Raw genomic sequence first — 24148 nt, 5'->3', positions numbered from 1 at the left:
TTTGTCTTCTATTGTGAAGACAGATACAAAATATTTGTTTAATGGATCTGCCATTTCCTGATTTCCCCATTATAATTTCTTCTGTCTCAGCCTCTAAGGGATCAACGTTTACTTTTGCTACTCTCTTCCTTTTTACATACTTGTAGAAGCTCTTACAATCCGTTTTTATATTTCTTGCTAGTTTACTTTTATATTCTATTTTCTCTCATCAATTTTTTGGTCGTCCTTTGCTGGTTTCTAAAACTCTCCCAATCCTCAGGCTTACTACTCTACTTGGCAACATTATAAGCCTCTTCACTTAATCTAATACTATCCTTAACTTCTTTAGTTAGCCATAGGTGGAACACTTTTCCCATGGAGTTTTTATTTCTTAATGGAATGTATATTTGTTGAGAATATTGAAATATTTCTTTAAAATGTTTGCCATTGCTTTTCAATCGTCATACCTTTTTAATTTCCCAATCTACCTTAGCCAACTCGCCCCTCATACTTATGTAATTGGCTTTATTTAAGTTTAAGACTCTAGCTTCTGACTTAAGTACATCACTCAAACGCAATGTGAAATTCTATCATATTATGATCATTCTGTATCATAACTTAGCACAAACAACCTCCCACTGATCTTGCCTTAAACCTGCCGTTTTTACCATATTAAAACCAGTAGGGGACAAAACTGAGCTTTTTAAAAAATGTACATATGCAACAATCACAATGTTTTCATCAATTTTAATATGCACAGAAGAGAAAGATGATCAGAATTAAAACTGCTAATTGGAAGGATGGGAGGTAGACATGCTGACAGCAGCATGTTACCTCTCCAATTTAAGAAACTGCCCCAAGTATAAATAGAGCAGTTCAACAAGCAGTAAATGCTTCCTCCGAATATTCAAATCCAGCATCTGTCTCAAGTCAGAACATAAATGGGTATTTTTCCTACAGTTTCTATTCCTCAAAAGTGGCAATGGAATTTTCCAATGGAATGAAGTTGCAATACAGACGACTGAATAGTGTTTGTTCTGAATACTATAGATAATACAACCATTATGGAAAACTTGGTCATTACAGAGTCATAAACATTACAGAAAGAGTGGACAGTCCATCTCCATGGTTTAAAAATAAACAATGCAATGCTACAATCTGAATTTCTTCAAGACAAAGCAAGAGATACTGAGATGAAGACAGGAGATGGTTAGTCATTGATAACTTGCACAAATTTACCATTTAAAAACAAAAAAGATTATTTTACAGTTAGCCATATATTGAACAAAATTTAAGAAATCATAATATTACTATTTCTAAAGAGTAACAATTTATGTGATTTATTGTTCAAAGCTTTTTAGATGATTGAGTAGGATGGAAGCAGATTCATGTACTCAGCAGTCATAATTATCTTATTCTCTCATAGCTTTGCATAATCTTTGAGGATTATTTCAAGTTTCTGGCTGAGCATGATGTTCCCCATAATTTTCAGCTTGCCTGCAAAGAAAGCCTGTTCAAAAAAAATTAACATGATAATTCAAGGAGGTATTGCACAAGATAATAGAAAATTAACATTTTAGTTCTGATAGCGGAAAGTAACACAGGCTGCTTTTCCTCAGTTTTACATCCCAATTTTGCCTATTTCCCAGATGCAAACAGAGGAAAAAGGGGTGGAGGTCCATAACACTAGGTCTCTACCCACTTTGTGCTTCATTTGTAGTTCCGGTGTTTTCCAGGGGGGGGGGGGGGGGAAGAGGAGCATTATTGCTGCCTGGAATAGGCAAAACTATTTGAATGGCATGCTAATAACAGAGTTGACATCAATATGTCTTCTATCTCATTTCCTGGGGTCTCTGCCAGTGTCACCCACTGGAGGATGAGTCCAGCTCCAGCAGATTGGAGGATCTGAGAGTGTTTGTCTGAAACCTCCAAACAGGTAAGCATTTTTTTTCCTGGATCCAGTTTGAGATTTTTTTGGCTGTTGCGTTTAGACAGCAGTGAGAACGCCCCAAAGCTAGCAACCATCACTGTTGCTACAGGTTTCTGTGCAGTGGTACATTTTTCTCCTTGTATTTGGGTGAAAGCTTCTTTTCTAAGGACAATGTCGGGCTATAGTAATGACCTGAACCCACAAATATGGTCAGGTTTAGGTCCCTTCAGGAAGAACATACTTCAGGTGTACTCTGCTTTTGGGGGGGGGGGGGGGGGGAGAGAAGAGGAAGGGAGGTGAATCAGCCCTGAAACTAGTTATAAGAATATATGCCATTTCCTTTAGTTTCAGGGTAATTAACTTTTACAATAGGTTTATTAAACACTCAGAAGGCTGCAATTAGTTAAAAACAAACTATATTCAATTGATTAGTGAAATGAGTGATGTCTTTGCCCTTTACAAGTAATTTATAGGCTGAGCACTAAATCTCCTGTTTCCAGTATTCACAATTCTATCGACAAATTGAAGGATTCCTCTGCACCTCACTTTTCAACTGGTCTCTTGCCAGCTGTTATCAATGCCACTGAGAAAACAGCATCTGAGGCAAGATTTCCCAAACTCTTAATTATGGGTGGAAAATCCCACTTCCTGGTGACTAAGATGGGATACCTTAGTGAGAGATGTAGGCGATTACCAAGAAAAGGTTTTAGGTTTGATTAATAACTTCAACTGGTATTAGTATGGAATTCAAACATTTGACAAGAAAATACTAGTTCATTTGAATTTTATCTAGTAACTGGATACTATCATTTGTTCATAGGCCAGACAGCATGAAGCGAACACAGGAAATTAACTACAAATTAAAGAGGCAACACTGATTTTCCAAAATAGGAATAAATTACAAAAGGTGCCTCATTGTGGTAAAATCATACGGACCAGAAAGTAAGATTCGCAGGATAAAATACACTTTCTGACCTAGCATGAATTACAATGCTATAGTACTCTTCCCCATTTGTAAAGCAGAACCACTGATGCAGTTTAAAATCTGAATATTCTCTTTTTTTTTTATTCGTTCATGGGATGTGGGCATTGCTGGAGAAGTCCGCATTTATTGCCCATTCCTAATTGCCCTCGAGAAGGTAGTGGTGAGCCGCCTTCTTCAACCGCTGCAGTCCGTGTGGTGAAGGTTCTCCCACAGTGTTGTTGGGTAGGGAGTTCCAGGATTTTGACCCAGTGACAATGAAGGAACGGCGATATATTTCCAAGTCGGGAAGGTGTGTGACTTGTAGGGGAAAGTGCAGGTGGTGTTGTTCCCATGTGCCTGCTGCTCTTGTCCTTCTAGATGGTCGAGGTCGCGGGTTTGGGAGTTGCTGCAGTGCATCCTGTGGATGGTACACACTGCAGCCACAGTGCGCCGGTGGTGAAGGGAGTGAATGTTTAGGGTGGTGGATGGGGTGCCAATCAAGCGGGCTGCTTTGTCCTGGATGGTGTTGAGCTTCTTGAGTGTTGCTGGAACTGCACTCATCCAGGCAAAAAGTGGAGAGTATTCCATCACACTCCTGACTTGTACCTTGTAGATGGTGGAAAGGCTATGGGGAGTCACTCGCCGCAGAATACCCAGCCTCTGACCTGCTCTTGTAGCCACAGTATTTATATGGCTGGTCCATAGAATCATAGAAGTTACAACATGGAAACAGGCCCTTCGGCCCAACATGTCCATGTCGCCCAGTTTATACCACTAAGCTAGTCCCAATTGCCTGCACTTGGCCCATATCCCTCTATACCCATCTTACCCATGCAACTGTCCAGTTACGTTTATGTCAATGGTGACCCCCAGGATGTTGATGGTGGAGGATTCGGCGATGGTAATGCCGTTGAATGTCAAGGGGAGGTGGTAAGACTCTCTCTTGTTGGAGATGGTCATTGCCTATGGAGGTAACTTACTATGGAGATGCCAATATTTCCTTACTCATGCTTGTAGAAACATTAGCTATTTCAGAATTGAGGAAAATCCTTAAACAATTAAGTGTGATTACATTTGCACAAGCGTCAGTTTTTCTCAGTTGGTAGCACTCACACCTGAGTCAGAAAGCATGGGTTCCACATACACTCCATGACTTGGCCACATAATCTAGGTGACGCTCCAGTGCAACGCTGAGGGAGTGCTGCAATGTAGGGTTAACCTCCTTCAGATGAGATGGAAAACCAAGGGCCAATCCACCTATAATGGTGGTTCAGGTGGATGTTAAAAAGCCAGCAGCATTATTTGAAGGGCAGACAGTTCTCATGGTGTTTCAAGTCATCTCATTGCTGTGGGATCTTGCTGGACTACCCGAGTAAACAATTTTATCTGCATATTCTATTTCCATTTTGTTGACTCTGGAGGTCAGTCAACTTAGTCTTTGTAGAGTGTATTTAATTCCACATTCCAAACTTGCCTGATTTATCTTCAAGTATCTTTTGTAGTTTGTGTATCAGCAACTGGTAGTGTATCACTATATGTTAGGCTGATTATCAACTTTGTATTGATCTTGAACTCAGCTTCTAAGATGATATCTCATAATGAATTCAGAGTATGGGTTGATAAGATTGAGTGACAAAACACATCCTCATCTTATTCCTCCTCTGATATTTGTCCACTTTATTTACTGGGAACAACAAGTAGCAGTGGGAGGAAAGATTCTAATTATCCCATCAAATTAACTAATTTCCCATCAATTCCAATTCTTTGCAGGGAAATTAATCTCTCAAGCATTGAACTCAAGTAAAATGAATCATCCATTTCTAATGGAGTCACACAAGCCAGACCAATAACTAAACAAAACTAAAGCAGATACATTTCTCTCATTTGGGATGGTAATAGGGGCACTATAATTGGATGCAATGTTCCTGGCATAGAGGAAAATAAATTAAGTTAGAGTTCCTGCTCCTGATTGCTATTCACTGATCCTTGCTGGAAAGTGATATTGGGTAAGGACAAGTTTGGGCTCAAGTGTCATGTCCTCCCCAGGTGAATATCCTGCCTATATTCATTAACCAGCCTTACATATTAAAAATGGTCAGTAGGGCAAGATACCAGACGGCAATCAGCATTCATGGAAACATGTCCCAGTAAAGATTCAATAGTTTCAGGGAAGACGGAGAAAAGAGGCAAAAAAAACTAGCAGTGTATTTCCATTTTTTTTTAAACAATCTGTTTTGGAATTGGTTATGCTGATGAATTTTATAGATCTTTAATCATTTTAAGATCATTATCCAAAAGGTGCAATAACATTCATGTCCAACAGGTTTTGAAATAGGACTGAGTGTCTATAGGGTATAAATAATTGGAAACAATACTAAATTTATTCCACATATGAAAGCAACCTGAATATGCAGAATTTGCTCATCAGATGAATAAATTTAGTAGTTCAGTACTCCACACTGTATCTTCTGCTTATGCAAAGTATAAAGACTGAATCATGCATTTGAAAAGGTATTCTGTATTCAAGTTTTGAAAAGTTTGTCCATCAGGACTAAGCAATGCAGTGAGTGCTTTAATAGCTTCACTGACATTATATGAAACAGCTCTCCACCCAGTTTTACCAAATGAAGCTCCACGAGTCTGACTAATACCTTTGAACAACTTATGAAATCTAAAATTACAGCATCCAATGGAAAAATATAATTTAGTTGACTGGATGGCTCCAAGAAATTTACTAGAATTTTTTTTCTTACTGCCACTGCTGCAGTATATTGTAAAAATTTTAGCAACATTAATCTCACGGATCAAATGGAATAGGTATGTGCAGTTTTCTTTGGCAAGAGTTTTTTAAAAATCCATCTTAATGAAACTTGTAGCTCTCTGCTTCCATTTAAAAATGCAGAAGCAAGTTTCTCTTTTTAAGTAAGTTAATCTTGGATTTTAAGTGCAGACAGAAAAATGGTGAAATACAAAGCTAACTTATCTTCAGATTCAGAAATATTTTGTCACCCTTCAAAAATATTATAATGACTACATAAAGACATGCGAATCAATTCTTAAAGGAAATTCTAAATCGGCACTACAGGGTAAAAATCCTAACATTCTTTAATGTTTTGTTTTCAAAATATGTTGCAATATTTTAGATTTTCTTGTACTATGAAGTCTGTATGATCAGCATGAACCTGCCCAGGGTCTCAACAGGCAGGAGCATTTAAATGAGATAAGAGTGACATCAAAACTTCCCATGTCCCTTTCCAAGGATTCTTCCAGGTGGATGCCTCCCCTAAAGTCCATCGAAGCAGACTGGAGGTTAGATGTTGCAGGGGCTGTCCCTTCAGTTCTGAGGATCTGTAAAGGGTTAACTAGCAACTTCCATTTACCTCAGGTAAGTAAAGCTTTTAATTCTTCAGTACAGCAAGGCTGGAGAGCCTGTGTGGTTGCTGTTCCTGACAGCAGCCAGCAGGCCAAAGATTTTCTGGGAATTTATACTGCAACAGGCTTTTAAGGCTTGCGGCAGCACAACTTCCCACCTCTAATTTGGAATGAGCACCAAAATATGGTCAAGTTGGGCACTTATAAAATTGGGGCCATTTTGCATTGATGTAGGTTCAAGTCATCATGCACCTCAAAATTTCTTACTTTTCGTTATGTTATATTTACAAGATTTCATTTACCTTTTGAGGATTAAGCTTTCCTGATACCACTTGTATGAAATCTTCATCAGACAGTGTAAAGGTAGTGTCAGCCTGATGCCGTGCTGTTCCCTTGTACAGCTCTCCAGATCCATTCTTCAGGTCAATAGCTAAAGAACACCCAAAAACTATTAGAACAAACTCTGAAACACTATTTGTTTACCATTCAGACAACTCTGCATTCATGATTAAGTGTTGATTTTACATGGGAATAACACGTACAAATTAAATCTACACAATTACATATAGGCAAGATTGTTACAAATGGTACTCTGATATGCCACAGCAAGAGACATAATAAAACTGGGTGCATAAATCATACCTTGATGTCTGTTTTTATGTCTCTTAATTATAGGGGAAAATATACTTCAGTTCATTACATAAAATGTTAGATTGGCTATTGCAGATATGATCTCCATTCTTCGAAGGAAAAAGAAATTTCAAACTCCACATACAATTAGGATACTGTTATCATCTTGTGGAAGGCTTTACTTGGTCAATGTAAAAATAATCAACTCTGCACACATCTAAGGAAGGTATTTTATAATCAAATTAGAAATGCGGGTAAAGATTTTGCAGGATTATGAACTGATTTATTTAAAAAATTATAAAACTACCAAATGGGAACATTATCCTTTTAAGAAAGTTGTGCCATGCATGCTCAGTTGATATATAGAGGCAGATTTTCCTATTCCTGCGCCTAGGTGGGATGCATAAGAGGAAAATCAGCCAGAAGGACCACACAACTGCAAGACAGTTTGTCCAATTTTCTGTCAATCAAGTTAATTAATCAGAAAATCAAGCAGGCACCCTTTTTGGCATGTGATCCTCTCTGCCGATTTTCTTCCATGTGTTGCACACCCAAGCAATTCAATATACCCCAAGCACAGGAACAGGAAAATCTGCCCCATATGGGAATGGGTATGAGTGGAGAGAGAAATAAGGCACAACATTCACGCTTTGACCAAAATAGACAGCATTTAGAATATAAATAACAGGCCGAATCCTGAAACACATGCATGACCTCACTGACCTTCTAGGAAATTGAAAAAAGCAGACAGAACACTGAAAACAAACAGCCCTACACATTGAAGGAAGGCATCTTATACACTATTAGGCATTAGGGTCAAGATTGTGGTTTATTAAGGTTGGAGAACTTTATTCTCCAGTAAAGAAAATAAGCTGCAAATGCTTGAAATGTAGAATAAAAACAAAATGTTAGAAATGCACAGCAAATATCAACCTATCTTTTCTTTCAAATTCTAACATCTGCTATGTATTTCCAACATTTTCTATTCCAGGTACTGGCCATAATCTTCCAATCATCCCGAGATACGGTGGTGCCAGAGGACTGGAGAATTGCAAACGTTACATCCTTGTTCAAAAAAAGGGTGCAAGGATAAACCCAGCAACTACAGGCCAATCAGTTTAACCTCGGCGGTAGGGAAACATTTAGCAATGATAATCCGGCACAAAATTGTCACTTGGACAAGTGTGGATTAATTAAGGAAAGCCAGCATGGATTTGTTAAAGGCAAATCAAGTTCAACTAACTTGATTGAGTTTTTGATGAAGTGACATAGAGGGTTAATGAGGGCAATGCGGTTGATGTAGTGTATATGGACTTCCAAAAGGCATTTGATAAAATGCCACATAATGAGCTTGTCAGCAAAGTTGAAGCCCATGGAATAAAAGGGGCAGTGGCAGCATAGATATGAAATTGGCTAAGAGACAGGAAACAGACAGTCGTGGTGAATGGTTGGTTGTTTTTCAGACTGGAGGAAGATGTTCCCCAGGGGTTGGTACGAAAACCACTGCTTTTCTTGATATATATTAATGACTTGGACTTGGGTATACAGGGCACAATTTCAAAATTTGCAGATAGCACAAAACTTGGAAATGTAGTGAACAGTGAGGAGGATAGTAATAGACTTCAAGAGGACATAGACAGGCTGGTGGAATGGGCGGACTTGTGGCAGATGAAATTTAACGCAGAGAAGCGCGAAGTGATACATTTTGGTAGGATGAATGAGGAGAGGCACTATAAACTAAAGAGTATAATTCTAAAAGGGTGCAGGAACAGAGACCTCGGGGTATATGTACACAAGTCATTGAAGGTGGCAGGGCAGGTTGAGAAGGCGGTTAAAAAAAGCATACGGGATACTGGGCTTTATAAATAGAGGCATAGAGTACAAAAGCAAGGAGGTTATGATGTACCTTTATAAAATACTGGTTCGGCCACAACTGGAATATTGTGTCCAATTCTGGGCATTTCTCTTTAGGAAGGATGTGAAGGCCTTGGAGATGGTGCAGAAAAGATTTACTAGAATGGTTCCAGGGATGAGGGACTTTAGTTACGTGGATAGACTGGAGAAGCTGGGGTTGTTCTCCTTACAGCAGAGAAGGTTGAGAGGAGAGTTGGTAGTGGTGTACAAAATCATGAGGGGTCTAGACAGAGTAGATAGAGAGAAACTCTTCCCACTGGCCGAAGGATCAAGAACCAGAGGACACAGATTTAAGGTGATTGGCTAAAGAACCAAAGGGGTATAAGGAAAAACCTTACGCAGCGAGCGGTTATGATCTGGAATGCGCTGCCTGAAAGGGTGGCGGAGGCAGATTCAATCGTGGCTTATAGGAACATGAGTAGGCCATTTAGCCCCTCGTGCCTGCTCCGCCATATACCTGCCTTTGGCCCATATCCCTTAATACCTTTGATTGACAAAAAGCTATCTAGCTCAGATTTAAATTTAGCAATTGAGCTAGTATCAATTGCCGTTTGCGGAAGAGAGTTCCAAACTTCTACCACCCTTTGTGTGTAGAAATGTTTTCTAATCTCGCTCCTGAAAGGTCTGGCTCTAATTTTTAGACTGTGCCCCCCGACTCCTAGAATCCCCAGCCAGCGGAAATAGATTCTCTCTATCCACCCTATCTGTTCCCCTCAATATCTAATAAACTTCGATCAGATCACCCCTTAACCTTCGAAACTCTAGAGAATACAACCCCAATTTGTGTAATCTTTCCTCGTAACTTAACCCTTGAAGGCTTTTAAAAGGGAATTGGTTAAGTACTTGACGGGGAAAAAATTTGCAGGGCTACAGCGAAAGGGTGGGCAGGTGGGACTAACTGGATTGCTCTTGCAGAGAGCCAGCATGGGTTCGATGGGCCGAACGGCCTCCTTCTGTGCTGTAACCATTCTATGATTCTATTTTTTATTCTTTACAATTGAATAAATTCAGATATTGGATATCACAAGTGTGTCCCATGGAATGAATGCAAGTACTGGTGTTTTCCATGCCAAAACCTGGTCGCATCATTGCTGGTTCATGACAAATTTTGATGATGGTAAATTGAGGCTCCAGGTACGAAATTGGTTTTAATCAGAAGTCTCAGCTGCAAATGAATGATCAGAGGGAGGCTATAAAACTGGTCAATTTAGCATTTAGAAGCTGAATTGTTTTAATTTTTCATTACACACGGTTTTTTGTTAACAGTAGGCCATCAAGAAGGCACAGTTCAAAGGTCCTGAGGAATTCTGCCTTTCTGGAACAAATGGTTTCGATCTACATGTAAATCTTGGCTTGAAAGGACAGTAAGTCTGCTCGCCATGTCGAGTGCCCACTACTTGTTAACTGTTATTAAGCAGAGCCTTTCCTTCAGAAACCTTCCTCAGAATTTTGCAAGTTAACAGGCAGTCACATAAGAGACTATAGTGTCATGGCACTGCATTGATGTAATGAGTCCTCACAGCGGTATGCTACCACACATATGCTGGAAGATTACAGTTTTCTGATATTGAAAAAATAGCACCAAAGACATGTACATGACAGAACAGGAAAGAGAGAAAAAGGCCAAGGATCTCTAGCCACCTGTTGGACAACAGGAGCCAAGGCTGCTGTTGATGTAGAGATTTTAAAAAAAACTTTTCTTCTGAAACAGAAAGGCTGGAAAGACACAGCAGAAGAATGATCAGCATTTGAAAAGAGAAAGGACAGCTAGATACTGAGGCAGAATTCCCCCCATACAGCTTTTGGGTGGTCACTCAGCTGCCCAAATGGTACCTATGGGAGGCCCAGTCTATTTTGAGGGCCGGACCTCACTAACAGAGTCGGCAGGGTGCAGGCGGAAAATTAGCAAGGCTGCCTGCTGGTTTCAAGCCAGCCTCCTGGCCCAGAAAAAGGTAGGTCTGGGGGAGGGGGGGGGGGGAAGAGAAAGAGAGTTGGGGGAACCACTGCATCAGCAGCTCAGGTTGTTTTTGTAGAGCCCAGGGGAGTATTCCAGCTCTTCCCAGTCCTACAAATAAAAATTTACCTTCTGGGCTCCTCTTTGGCTGAGTTGCCAGATGAAACTGTACATATGCTCTGCCCAGTTGAGTCCAAAAATAGCAATCCTATGTACGTCTGTAGACCTCAATTTTTATTGTAAAAGGGACTACCGCCTGACCAAGGGAGGCGCTCTGGCCACCCAGTGGAAGGCCCTTAGCAATATATAATGTTGGCCGCACGTCAGAAGGAACAGGGGTGGGGGGGGGGTGGTGGTAAGCCATACCCCACACCATCCTGTTTCTGGCAGGCGAAAGCCCTCAAAATCTCCCTCCCTTTGTCAGTTAACCCAAAATATTAGTTATCTTTTATTTTCAGATGCAGGTTGACCAACTGTGCATTTACAGTGTTTTCTGCTTTTATTTCTAGCATTGATATGAACAGCTAGTTTAGTTGAAGATCTAGGATCCAGGAACACTACACAGTTCCACAGCATTGACACAGTGATGTTGATGCTGGCATCTGTTCTGGCTGGTGATGAAAAGCATCCATTGAACATTTTTTAAAATGGAATTTTGTGAATAGATAAATTTAAGTCATTAGATGGGTCCACTCTAGCCTTAAGCCACATTGATGACCATTGTAAAAAGGCTTCTGCCATTCTGTTCCATTAAGATAGCCAAGATACCTGTAAAGCATTACGCAGTTTTTAAGAAACATATACCTAATGCAATCCGCCACATAATAAGATTAACACCTGTGTGTCTGTTGGGGAGGGGGAAGATGCTGGCCAGATATTTTTTTTGTTCAGACAATTTTAAATTTAGAAAGGTTCTACAATTCCACAAGTTAAAATCTGAAGAAAATATATTTTCTATTAAATGAAAATACACTAATTTTAAACCAAAAACGATATTTGCATTCTAAACTCTAACTCTGGCTAAATGCACCAAGGTGGCAAGCTTGAATGTGTGATGTGTACTTTCTGCTCTGTCTAAATGCAAACTTAAATCATCCTGAACCTGCCATTTTCACTGTCCCCAGGCTCAAGGACATTAACTGAAGATGCTTGGGCTGCACTTGTCATAGAGGACAGTAATGAGCTAAAGGGCTCAAATTATTCCAAAGCTGTCAATTTCTACAGCTCACTGGTGCCATAGTGCAGGAAAGAGGCAACAAATCTCACATTACAAGTATGACAGTGCAGCTGAACAGCACATTTAGTATCAGACGGTACACTGCCAAGAACTTGCCAACCCTGAGTGTTAACAAAATTATGACATAGGCTGCAGAGCATTAGGGAAAACATACCAAAACAGTTATAAGTATAGGGCTAGATTTTGCTGTAGCAAGGCATCGAATAGCATCTGCTGTTAGTTAGTCTTGCCCTTGCACCCTTCAGCGCAAAACATTTTTGCCCACAAAGTTGCTGAAAATGTGAGCTGATAATGGCGCAGTGAGAAAAACAGGGCATCTGGGACCTGAGTGAGCAAGGCAACCAACAGGATATCTCCTTAACCAATGAGATTTAAGGATTGGGAAATAAACAGGGGAAGGACTGAGAAGGAGGGTGAATTAAAAGGGGATGAATTCAATGTCAAACCAGGTACAGAAAGAGAAATTGAGAAGAGAAAAGTGATGAGGCAGACTGCAAAATGCCATTTTCACAAAACATAGGAACAGCACATCTCAGGCAGCAACTTTTGGATATTTGCATTTAACCGCACAACTGTTGCTTGCCTAAAATTGCTGTACCATTTATGCATAAATAACAGCAAGCACCGTTAGCCTCTCCGATATTTTGACAGTAAAATCTGGCCCATAATTGCATTACGGTTGACTTAAATTCTTCAAAATGTCGAAAAGGGGTTTTGAATCTGAAATAATCAGTTTTATTTTTGCCTCTAGTCCACAGTTGTAAGAGTTGCTTGAAAAATGATAATATATAAAACAGCTATTAAAACAAAAAAAATGGAGTATTAAGTCAAAGGATCAGGTTAAATTTGGTTCCAATTCAAATTTTACTACGGTGGCTGTGAAGCATGTTTCCACCCTGTCCCACGTGAGGTTATTATTCTTTAACATGCATGTCTTCAGGGAGTTTAATTCTGCCAAGTTTAATTAAACCTTTGGCACCACCATGATTCTGTTATATGCAACAAGTTGGGAATTCTTTAATTAGGAAAATAATATCCAAATCATTACAACGTTTTTTTTATTACCTCTAATTCAAATATCCAATAACATTGGTGTTCTTAATATTGCACACACCAGAAATTTCACAATACAGCAGTGGGTCACCTTCAAACAAAAAATAGACTGCAACCCCTCCCAACACAAAAAATTCCACCTCTTCATATTGAACATTAAAGTAAAAATTTAGAAATCTATGCTTTGTTTTAGTTACTAAAAACAACATCCACATTTTAAAGCAAGGTAAAGCCCACTTTATTACTTTTTAAATCCTACTTGGTCTGTCACAGATCAATTGTTCTATGATCAGCTATTTAAAAAAGATGCAACTTTGGGGGGTCTCAACTGGCCCCAACTTTTCTTCAATACAAGCATTGTATTTTAATGTGTATATTGTTGGAATAAAGTACAAATCTCTGAATTGGTATTTCTTCATTTTAAAAATTACAATTTTAAAATATTGAAATAGTTGCATATATTTAGCTTTCAAGCTAATAAAATAATCTACAACCAGTGGGAGCAAGCTAATACTATACAATACACAATTGGAGCGATAAACACTTTTCATTTTCCACCATGGAGGACTAATATAAAACAACACTGATTCAACTCTGACTACCAAGACACTCCACCAATTAGATTCTTCCCTCTCCCTCCCTCCAGTGATGTGGAAATATAACATTAAAGAGATGTGTGTATATTATCAAAACTTTGGTTAGGAAATTTTCAATATGGCAATCAAACTCCTCAAAGAGCTCAAATGTTGAAAGACAAATTTAACTGTATGTATGCTGCCTGGTATGAAAAAATACAAATACAAAAAGACTTGAAAAACTGGGGCTTTTTTCACTAGAACAATGCAGATTACAGGGCGATATGATAGAACTGTTTAAAATTATGAAAGGATGGAACACGGTAGATAGAAGCAAACTTTCTGTAGTTGAGGGATGTGGAACGAGGAGCCATTGATACAAGAATTAAATGTAAGATAGCGTGTGGCATAGGGCTTACTGACCAGTTGAAACTGTTTGTGTCTGAAAGGGTGACACCTGCGAGAACATAGCAGAGTAAGCTGGTAATGGAGTGAGCTAGGAACAGAGTGAGGATTTCTTAAATGGGAATTTGGCAAGAGTAGGAATTCGGTGCAGAGAGGAAAGAGGTACTAAATAAATTAACCAAGGAACAAAAGCAAAAATGAAAGAGAGAGAGAGAAGGGTGGTTTAAAGAAATTTAATTGAAGAGGACTTGCCTATGTCATTTCCACCCCCCCCCCACCCCAAGATTTTTTTAAAAACTCAAACAAGCTTAAAACTTTCATGTTGTACAAGGATATAAGTCTTTGTCTTTGTAGAAGTTGCCCTCAAGGCCGAGATTCTGGAGGGTTTCATCTGCAAGCTGGCCGATGTACTCAAGTGGTAAGCCTTAATGAGCGACTTGCCATGTATCAAAATATTAGGGATGGAGAAGTTTTTATAGATGAGGTATTACAGAAGACCACGTTGGAGGTCAGAGTAGGAGAGGAGACCCTGGCACCTACAGGAGGAAGGTGGGTCTCTGTTACAAAGGGGCCAGAAGCAGTCATAACTCATGCTCTCCAACAGTTTCTCTCCTCCGGAAACAGATGATGATGTGGAGACTCTAAAGCAATCAATTGGCTGCACTAATCAAAGAGGGCATCTGTGACCTGCCTGATGCAACAGTGGGCTGCAAATTGACTTATGTTGCTTATGTCACCTGTTGCAGCCTGGAATGCCCCAAGGCATAGAAATTCAGGACCACGGTGACCTTTACAGCCATAGGCAGTGATGTGCATGATCTGGTACTGGGCTGTAGTTGGTGCTGCAGCAAGTGACATAGCTCTGTAACAGCTTCCCTGGTGAAGTGGAACCACCAGACACAGTGCTTCTCACTTAAGTTGAGGAAGGACGTGCTATTGCAGAAAGCCTGCATGATGCAAGGCCTGGTGTGTCCTCCCTGCTTCCGTCCCCTTCTGCCAGCAGCTGCAGGTCTCTGCTCTCATCCTTGCTACTGTTCCTCCCCTTCATCGTCCAGCCCTAATGATAGACTGAGCAACATACCCATATTTTACTAATAACGAGCTGAAGCCCCCACACAGCGATTGTACGGAAGCTTCTAAAAATCACTGCCCACAAATTTTGCAAACAGCTATAGGAGCCATAATAGCCAAAAGAAGGCATACAAGACCGCTAGCAGCCTAAAAAGATTTACCCGAGAGAAAAAGAGGATCCCTTTAAATGTAGCTGATGCCGCCTGCTTGCCGACAGTTGGCACCAAGAATTACTGAGTGAGGTTAAGAATCTGCAAACCTGGGGCTCCCACAGTTCAATTTGGAAAAGGGATCCTTCAACAGATTAAGGCCCCGTACCTTATAATGAGCCCCTCGCTTCTTACAGGTGGCTACCCAGGACAACCTAAAGTTGCCTGATCCAATACGACAACTGGTGCACTTCCAGGGGAGATCGCAAACCAAAATTGGTTTCCCCCAACAGTCATTTTACACCCAAAAAAAAATCAAAATAACGTTGAATTTCTCCCCCAAAAATCAACATTTCATAGATATCTTTTACTTTTTGCCTTTTTTGGCTCTGCTTTAAAAGTGGGACGGTGGGAAGACAACATAGAAAACAGAAGGCTTCTGGATTGATTTGTCAAAATGTTATGTCCCTGAATACTGGCAAAACTCAGACAAAATTAAAGTCACAGTTTAGAAGGAGGGATAAAGTGTAGCAACAAGCTATTCTCGTATTTTTAGGCTAAATTTTATGTTGGATTATCAGTATAGGTCAGACTGCTTACATAGATGCAGAATACAGAAGAAACCATCAAAAAATAAAGGCTCCAATTCTCATTCACTACTTTTAACCAAAGCACAAACTCTATTAATTTCATTAAATAAAAAGACACTTTACACCACCAAAAGACTGTCAGCATACCTCCTGAGTAATAGTGGGTGAAATTCAACTTTGGCAGGGCACAAAACGCGCATCAGTAGATTGGAAGCACGCTCACTGAAGTCAATGGAAAGCAAAATCAGGCAGGGATGTATAGCGGGCAACCAATCCACTACCAATTGTTTTGTGGACCGTCAAAGTAGAATTTCACCCCCATGGTGTCTCAGTATAACTTGGTATGCCTTAGGCTTGAAATTAGAAAAAACATTCTAGACATCTTGGGCTCGATTTTGAAACAAAAGTGCGGGTGCGTTGGGGGCAAATAAAATTGTGTTTTTGAGGAGCGGGCAGAAATCCCGGCTTCAACACGCCTAAGAACGCACACGACCCAGAGTCATCTGGGTGCACGCGCCGTTCCCGAATCCGGAAGTATTTAAAGCAGTAATTCAAGAACTTAAAAGTGCTTGAAATGTACATAAATCTAATTAAGAATGAAGGCAAGCCCGTGAGGGCACCTCCTCAGACGACTCCAACTGTGCAGGGGCAAACTCGGCCACCTGGAGAGGAGGCAGCATTGCGGGTACTGGTTGAGAGGGGGCCAACGGGTGAGACGTGGGAGCGCTTTGAGTGGCGTCCCCACTTCCATGTCCCCTTTCGCCATCATCCCTCTCTGGACCAGGCCCACATCACTCCTACCAACCTGCTGGAGAACAGTTTGGAGGATATGTATGATGCCGTGGAAGCCCAGTTGTAAAGTATCTGTCCGCCTGTTTAAGGCGGCAGAATGTTGTTCACCATGAGTCCGAATGGCCGTTGACAGGGCCTGAATGGACTCATTTGTGAGCCGTGCTTGAAGTTCAATGGAGGCTAGCCTTCTCTCCATCACAGACATTCCCGCACTTACCTACGACACTATCTCAGACATTTCAGCAGTTACGTGCAACGCTATCTCAGACAGTTGCTCCCGTCCCTGTGACACTACCTCAGAGATTCCTTCACGTACCTGTGCCACCATTTCACTAATGCAGGAGTTGGACTCCTCCATCCTCTGCGCTGTTGTGGAGAGTGTGCGCGGCACCTGTTCTAGTACCTCAATCATTCTCCTTTTAAAGGATGGCCCCCGGGGTTCAGCATCTGCGTCCAGCTGAGCAGAGCTTGGAGAGGAGTGCGCCCACCAACACGGACTCTCCACAACTGCCCCTGGCACCAGTGTCTGCTCATGCTCACTTGTGTGTGGTGACTCACCAGATGCCAACCTAACCAACTGACTACTAGGACCCACCAAGGTGTGAGTATCTGCGCTGGTGGATAGCTCGCTAAGATGTGATGGTGTGCCCTCAGAGGCCTGGAGCTCCTCTGAGGAATCGCCCTCTCCCGCTACTGCGGTCGTGAATGGCCTGTAAGAGAACAGAAGGCAATATTAAGCATCATCACAGATGTGTCACGTTGCGATGCGCATACTGAGGTGTTCAACATGCCAATCATTGTTAACATCAATTCATATTGTGTGATGAACGTTAAAGTTGTGTCACCAGACGTTTGTGGGGTGCCAGACTCGGCGTCCCTGATGGACAGGCACTTGAGGGTGCGGCTGACAAGCAGGGCCTCCTCCTCCACCTGTGAGGACCACTATTTGTTGTGGCGCCCCTCCAGTCCTTGCCCTCTCGTGTATTTTACACTTTTCTCCTAGAAGGGGAGAAAGTAAAGGCATGTGAGTGAGTGATGGTGAAGTGGTCAGCCAATGAATGCATTGCTTTGGGCGAGGCTGACCGTGAAAGAAGTGCATCAGAGTGTATGAGACAGAGGCTCAGCATTGGGATGAGTGGTAGTGATAGGGTCTCAAATGGGGAGGTAAGGAAGTGCAGGTAAGTTTGAGGATGAGCCTTAAGTGGGTGTGAGGAGTGATGTGATGGAGTAGTCATAGAAGTTTACAACATGGAAACAGGCCCTTCGGCCCAACATGTCCATGTCGCCCAGTTTATACCACTAAGCTAGTCCCAATTGCCTGCACTTGGCCCATATCCCTCTATACCCATCTTACCCATGTAACTGTCCAAATGCTTTTTAAAAGACAAAATTGTACCCGCCTCTACTACTGCCTCTGGCAGCTCGTTCCAGACACTCACCACCCTTTGAGTGAAAAAATTACCCCTCTGGACCCTATTGTATCTCTCCCCTCTCACCTTAAATCTATGTCCCCTCGTTATAGACTCCCCGACCTTTGGGAAAAGATTTTGACTATCTACCTTATCTATGCCCCTCATTATTTTATAGACTTCTATAAGATCACCCCTAAACCTCCTACTCTCCAGGGAAAAAAGTCTCAGCCTATCCAACCTCTCCCTATAAGTCAAACCATCAAGTCCCAGTAGCATCCTAGTAAATCTTTTCTGCACTCTTTCTAGTTTAATAATATCCTTTCTATAATAGGGTGACCAGAACTGTACACAGTATGCCAAGTGTGGCCTTACTAATGTCTTGTACAACTTCAACACGACATCCCAACTCCTGTATTCAATGTTCTGACCAATGAAACCAAGCATGCCGAATGCCTTCTTCACCACCCTATCCACCTGTGACTCCACTTTCAAGGAGCTATGAACCTGTACTCCTAGATCTCTTTGTTCTATAACTCTCCCCAACGCCCTACCATTAACGGAGTAGGTCCTGGCCCGATTCGATCTACCAAAATGGCAGTGCAGAATGAGTGAGAGGGAGGGGTGATGTGGAACACAGAATGCTGACCTAGTTAGATCATTGAAACACTTCCTGCACTGGACCCAAGTGCGGCAGATGTTGCTACTGCTGGTGACCTCCTCTGCCACCTCAAGCCAGGCCTTCTTGATGGCAGAGGCAGGGCGCTTCCTCCTGTCGGCCAGGTAAAATAATTTCCTCCTCCTCCTGTTCTTCACCCTGGCCAGTAGAAGCTGAAGTGAGGCACCACTGCTCCATTGGGTCTTCTTGCTCTTTGCTCCATCAAAATCCATTGGAGTAATGGCCCTTTAAATCTAGACACTCCAGCTGACAGCCTGTCACACAGGTGCGCAGTCCACCCACTGCACAGCTTTCAGACGACAAACCCGGAAACAAGGTTAAGGGGCACCAATTAAGTCGCGATTGCGTGGGGAATGGTAAGTTTTTATTATACGCGTTTGCTGCGCGCCCACTGACCCCCCCCCCCCCCCACCCACCCCCGTTGCCATCCCGCCGCCCTTTTAAAATAGAGCCACGAGTTTGGGATTATACAGCCATTTCAGACTGAATCTAAAAGTAGCTTTAAAGCACTATGACTGTTATATTGTTGCATGAAGGAATACCACTAAAATAATGAAGCTTTTGCAAAACAAGAATCCTTCTAATTTTAAAGTTCCTGTATTAAAAAGGACTCTGACAAACTTAATTTGAAGTGATTACTTTTTTTCTTTGTTGCTCACAGTCCAGTTTCTCAGTCATGAAGTGACTGCACTGTGGAGCAGGAAGTTATAGTCAGTATTCATTTTTTCTTAAACTCTGTATATGTCACAAACTCTGCAATCCCCATAGTCAGAAATGTTAGATTTGGAGACTTTTGGCACAAAATTCTAAAACCAAAAGTGACCACTATTTTAAGTGTTCAAGTGGTGATTTTGTTCATCTCTTATTTGTTTAATGCTTCTAACAGTAATTTTCAGTCATGCAGCTTTAATTGAAACAATGAAAATACAAATAGTTTTGCCAAACTACATAACTTACTCCACTGTGCTGCAGTTTTCCCATCTTTAGTGATATCCCACTGGAAGACTGCATTCACCTTTCTCACCATTTCCTTGCCAACATCTCTAATGCGGCGACCGATTTCTGGAAACACAAGGTCACTTTGGAGCTCTCCTCTCTGTTTGAAGAAACAAACACTAACTACAGTAATTCTGCATTCAAGGTTTTTGAATTCACAAAATAACTATTTCCTATAAGTACGACTCCGCTATATTGACCAAGACAAGACAGGACATCTGTAACGGAATATTTCAATGCAATGTGCAGTGCTATTATTTACAGTTAAAAATATACAACTCTCCATCATATACCATTTGCAAAAAAAACTCTTTCCCTACAACATTTAGCATTAGGTAATGGGTAAACCCATAAACAGGTTAAGGCTGTTCAACCTTAAATTAATATTCAGCACACTTCTAGTAATTTTGAACTAGAAAAACAGAACAAACTTGTTTCAAATTTATTGAGAAGAAATTGAGACATAACCACAAATTATTTTAACATTCTATTCTAAGTTAATTCAGCATTAAAATTGATAAGGTTTCCCTTCTATTAAGGTTGTTATGACTACCCGTCTCAGGCTTGGCAGTCAAGTTTTCAATATTATCCAATTGAAATTCTAGCATTTGGAGCTTTCATGTTATGTGGTACACCTTTTCACAGAGCACAAGTAATAGTTGGAACAAGAAGTAAAGCCAGTCTTATCATTGTACAGTATCAGATCATCAGTTCCTCAACATGTGCATTTCAAGCACTTTTTAAAGCAAAATATATTTGGTGGTTGAATGATCTCTCACTTTTCTCTGCTTTGTTCTGTGCTCATTTTCTCAAAATTTAAGAATTTATGTTTTATTTAGCACAAAGTTTTCTCAGAAAATGTAATAACTTGTACTCCACAAACAATAATTCACATTTGCACCAAAGGTGAGGAACTATCAAAGTTTAACCTGTCCTGGTGTTAACATACCAAACTTTAAAAATGCACAAATTTAAGAACACAACAACATAATAAAAGTGAGGAAAATCCATTAAAACTCATTTGTCTCATATTAACTCTGATCATGGCATCTATTACAATTTTGAATAACCCCATATTTGTGATTCCATAACCTTGATGGATAGATTATGCCTAACATTTATCAATCTTTGAATAAATTCATTTTCCTGATAGCTTCTGAATTTATTTTTCACAAATTTCTATTTATGCCTTCTCTTCCTACTTACTTTATTACAATTTAATATACTTCAATGAAATACTATTTTAACTGTTTACAAATATACTTAGCTACACTGGCATCAATAAAGCTGGGCTAATGAAGGGAAAATCAGTCAAGGTCACACTATTGACTTTATTATCAAGGTCATTTATCTGTCTTATCAGACCCTATAAATAGAGCACACATTTAGATAGATTAAAAAAAGATACAGAATCTTCTAAATAAGTTTTCTATAGAGCTCTGGGTATTTTTGGGCCAATTTTCTTTCCTGATCTCTCCTCTTGTCCTGAAGAAACTAACTATTAATGGAAAATAGTTCCAGCCCTCTAGTAACTTGCTGAAATATCCATTTATTATAATGTGAGCAAACACCAAGGATCAATTGGGACTTTCCTAGTCTGGCTCAGCTGCCATAGCCACTAGCTCAAGTATGATTTTGAAAGCATTGGTATGTACACCATTAGATGGAGTTATATTTCTATGACCTAGCTCTGAACGAAAATGCTCTACATTTTTGTGCTTCAACGTGACCTAGCTGTGACATTTTTGGTTCAAGATCTAAAAAAAATATGGTATTCATGCTCTTCCAATGGCCTAAGCTTCCCGTTGAAAGTACTGCTGCATGGGCTGCTATTGGCTTGACTGTGAAGTCTCACTGAGCAAAAAGCCTGCCAACAACAGCTATGCAAGTTACTGTAGTTCATAGAACTGTACAAGTATGATTCACCACCATTTAGGAAAAAATGGAGAGAAAGAAAATGGCGTTAAGCAATAAAAGCTTGACATGTGACTTTGTTCTTCTCAAGCATTCCAGGCTTACAAAATCAATTTGCCAACAGTGGTTGTTATTTGTTATCCCAGATATATATTTTTCTCTCCAGTCAACTTCATCAATTTGGCCTCAAGTCAAACAAGGTCAAGGAAAACTTCTGCTGATCACCATCAACTTGGAGGAAGCATTGAGGAAAACATGGACACATACTCTGGGTGGGAGGAACTTCAATGTCCACCAACAAAAGTTGCTCTACAGTGCCACTACTGACCAATCTGGCCAACATTCTTAGGATATAGCTGTCAAACTGGGTCCATGTCAGGTGAAAAGGAAACAAACAGGAGGGAGCAAGCAACTTAACCTCATCCACAGACACATTTGTCCATGATAGCAATGGTAGGAGAGCCCGTCGTACAGTCCTTGTGAAAACAAAATCTCATCTTCACAGCAAGGGCATCCTCCATCATGTAGTATGGCACTACCACCATGCTAAGTGGGCAGACTAAGGAGATCTAGCAATCCAAAGTTGGGTATCCATGAGGCAATGTGGGAAATCAGCAGCAGTAGAATTGTATACCACTATAATCTGTAACCTTAGGGCCCATCACATCACTCACTCTTCCATCACCATCAAGCCAGGAGACCAACCCTTGAACAATGGGCAATATAGAAAGCCGTGCTAGAAGCAGCACCAGGCATACTTTAGAATGAAGTACCAATCTAGCAAAGCTACTACACCAGGCTACCTGCACGCTAAACACAAAAAAGCAGCAGGCTATAGGCAGAGCTTAGGCGATACAACTGTTCTTGTGAGTTACATCGAAACTACAGCACAGAAACAGGCCATTAGGCCCAACTGGTCTATGTCGGTGTTCATGTTCCACTCGAGCCTCCTCCCTCCCTACTTCATCTAACCCGATCAGGATACCCTCCCATTCCTTCTCCCTCATGTGCTTATCCAGCTTCGCCTTAAATGCATCAATGCTATTTGCTTCAACTACTCCTTGTGATAGCACATTCCACATTCTTACCACTCTTTGGGTAAAGAAGTTTCTCCTGAATTCCCTATTGGATTTATTAGCAACTATTTTATATTTATGACTTCTAGTTTTGGACTCTCCCACAAGTGGAAACATTTTCTCTACGTCTACCCTATCAAACCCTATTATCTTAAAGACCTCTATCAGGTCACCCCTCAACCTTCTCTTTTCTAGAGAAAAGAGCCCCAGCCTGTTCAGCCTTTCCCGATAAGGATATCCTCTCAGTTCTGATATCACCCTTGTGAATCTTTTTTGCACCCTCTCCAATGCCTCGATATCCTTTCTATTATATGGAGACCAGAACCGTGCACAATACTCCAAATGTGGTCTAACCAAGGTGCTATACAAGTTTAACATAACTTCTTTGCTTTTTAATTCTATCCCTCAGGAAATGAACCGAAGTGCATGGTTTGCCTTTTTTATGGCCTTATTAACCTGTGTCGCTAGTTTTCGTGATTTATGTATCTGTACGCCTAGATCCCTTTGCTTCTCTATTCCATTTAGACTATTATCCAAGCAGTATGTGGCCTCCTCATTCTTCCTACCAAAATGCACCACCTCGCACTTATCTATATTGAATTCATTTGCCAATTACACACCCATGCTGCAAGTTTATTAATGTCCTCTTGCATTTTGACACATTCTTCCTTTGTATTGACTACACCTCTGAAGTAAATCACTCACTATATTGATAATTGACTCTAACCTAGGTAAAGCAATTTTTCACTTGTGATTTTTCCAGTTATATAGCTAATCTACTGTATATGTCCTTTTACTTGGGCATTCACACATCTCATATCACTATGCAATATACATTTGTCTATAGTTCACAAAAGCCAACACTATTCTAAAAATATAATTTTCAAGTAGTTAAAAAAATAACATTTTAAAAGTAGAGAGTGTCTTTATTTCCCCCGCCACCCAGTACTCCAGCTTACCATGCCAGTGTCATTAGTTTTGGGTTTATACACAGTCTCCTCCAGAACCACATATGCCCCTGCAAGCACAACTTCATTGGTTTCTTTTACCTAAGGGAGAAGAAAAAGACAATATTAAAGACTTAAACAATTCAGAAGGGCACTGCTTTTTGTTTTTTAAAAATCACAAAACTGAATGTTAAATAGTACATCTAGAACTGCAATTCTATATATGTTTAAGAAAACAACTTACAGTACGATATAACCTAGAGAAGACTGTTTAACAACACCATATTTTAATTGTATACTTTTAAATAATTAAACTTATAATTAATTTAATTAAATCAGTTAATCTGAATATTAAACATATTGAAACACTGGGATGAATTTCCACAGGGGTTCTCCCAAACGTCCACCATAAATTCAACGAAAGTCGTGGAAATCCCGAAAAAAGGCGTAAACAAAAAGGTACGGTGGACGAGCAGGAAAATTCTTGCTGGAATTCACCCCTCTGTCTCCAC

At 40.5% G+C, this 24148-nt stretch overlaps 1 protein-coding gene across 2 annotated transcripts in view; it reads right to left on the bottom strand.

The window, feature by feature from the left end:
* Positions 1-711: 711 nt before the first annotated feature.
* Positions 712-24148, bottom strand: part of hsd17b4 (hydroxysteroid (17-beta) dehydrogenase 4) — a 116729-nt gene continuing 93292 nt past the window's right edge. Inside the window, exons 21-24 of one of the 2 annotated variants that reach the window (XM_067983011.1) lie at positions 23649-23738; positions 19661-19799; positions 6548-6675; positions 712-1489 (exon numbers count right to left, since the gene is read on the bottom strand). In XM_067983011.1, the coding sequence (XP_067839112.1) occupies positions 1400-1489; positions 6548-6675; positions 19661-19799; positions 23649-23738 (447 nt within the window). In that variant the 3' untranslated portion in view covers positions 712-1399. Of the gene's footprint in view, positions 1490-6547; positions 6676-17210; positions 17326-19660; positions 19800-23648; positions 23739-24148 lie in introns of those variants that run through there. The other variant, XR_010962688.1, reaches the window with a different exon arrangement.

The sequence above is a fragment of the Heptranchias perlo genome, chromosome 4 (assembly GCF_035084215.1).
Source record: "Heptranchias perlo isolate sHepPer1 chromosome 4, sHepPer1.hap1, whole genome shotgun sequence".
Classification (NCBI taxonomy): domain Eukaryota; kingdom Metazoa; phylum Chordata; class Chondrichthyes; order Hexanchiformes; family Hexanchidae; genus Heptranchias; species Heptranchias perlo.
This window is presented reverse-complemented; position numbering and strand designations above follow the sequence as displayed.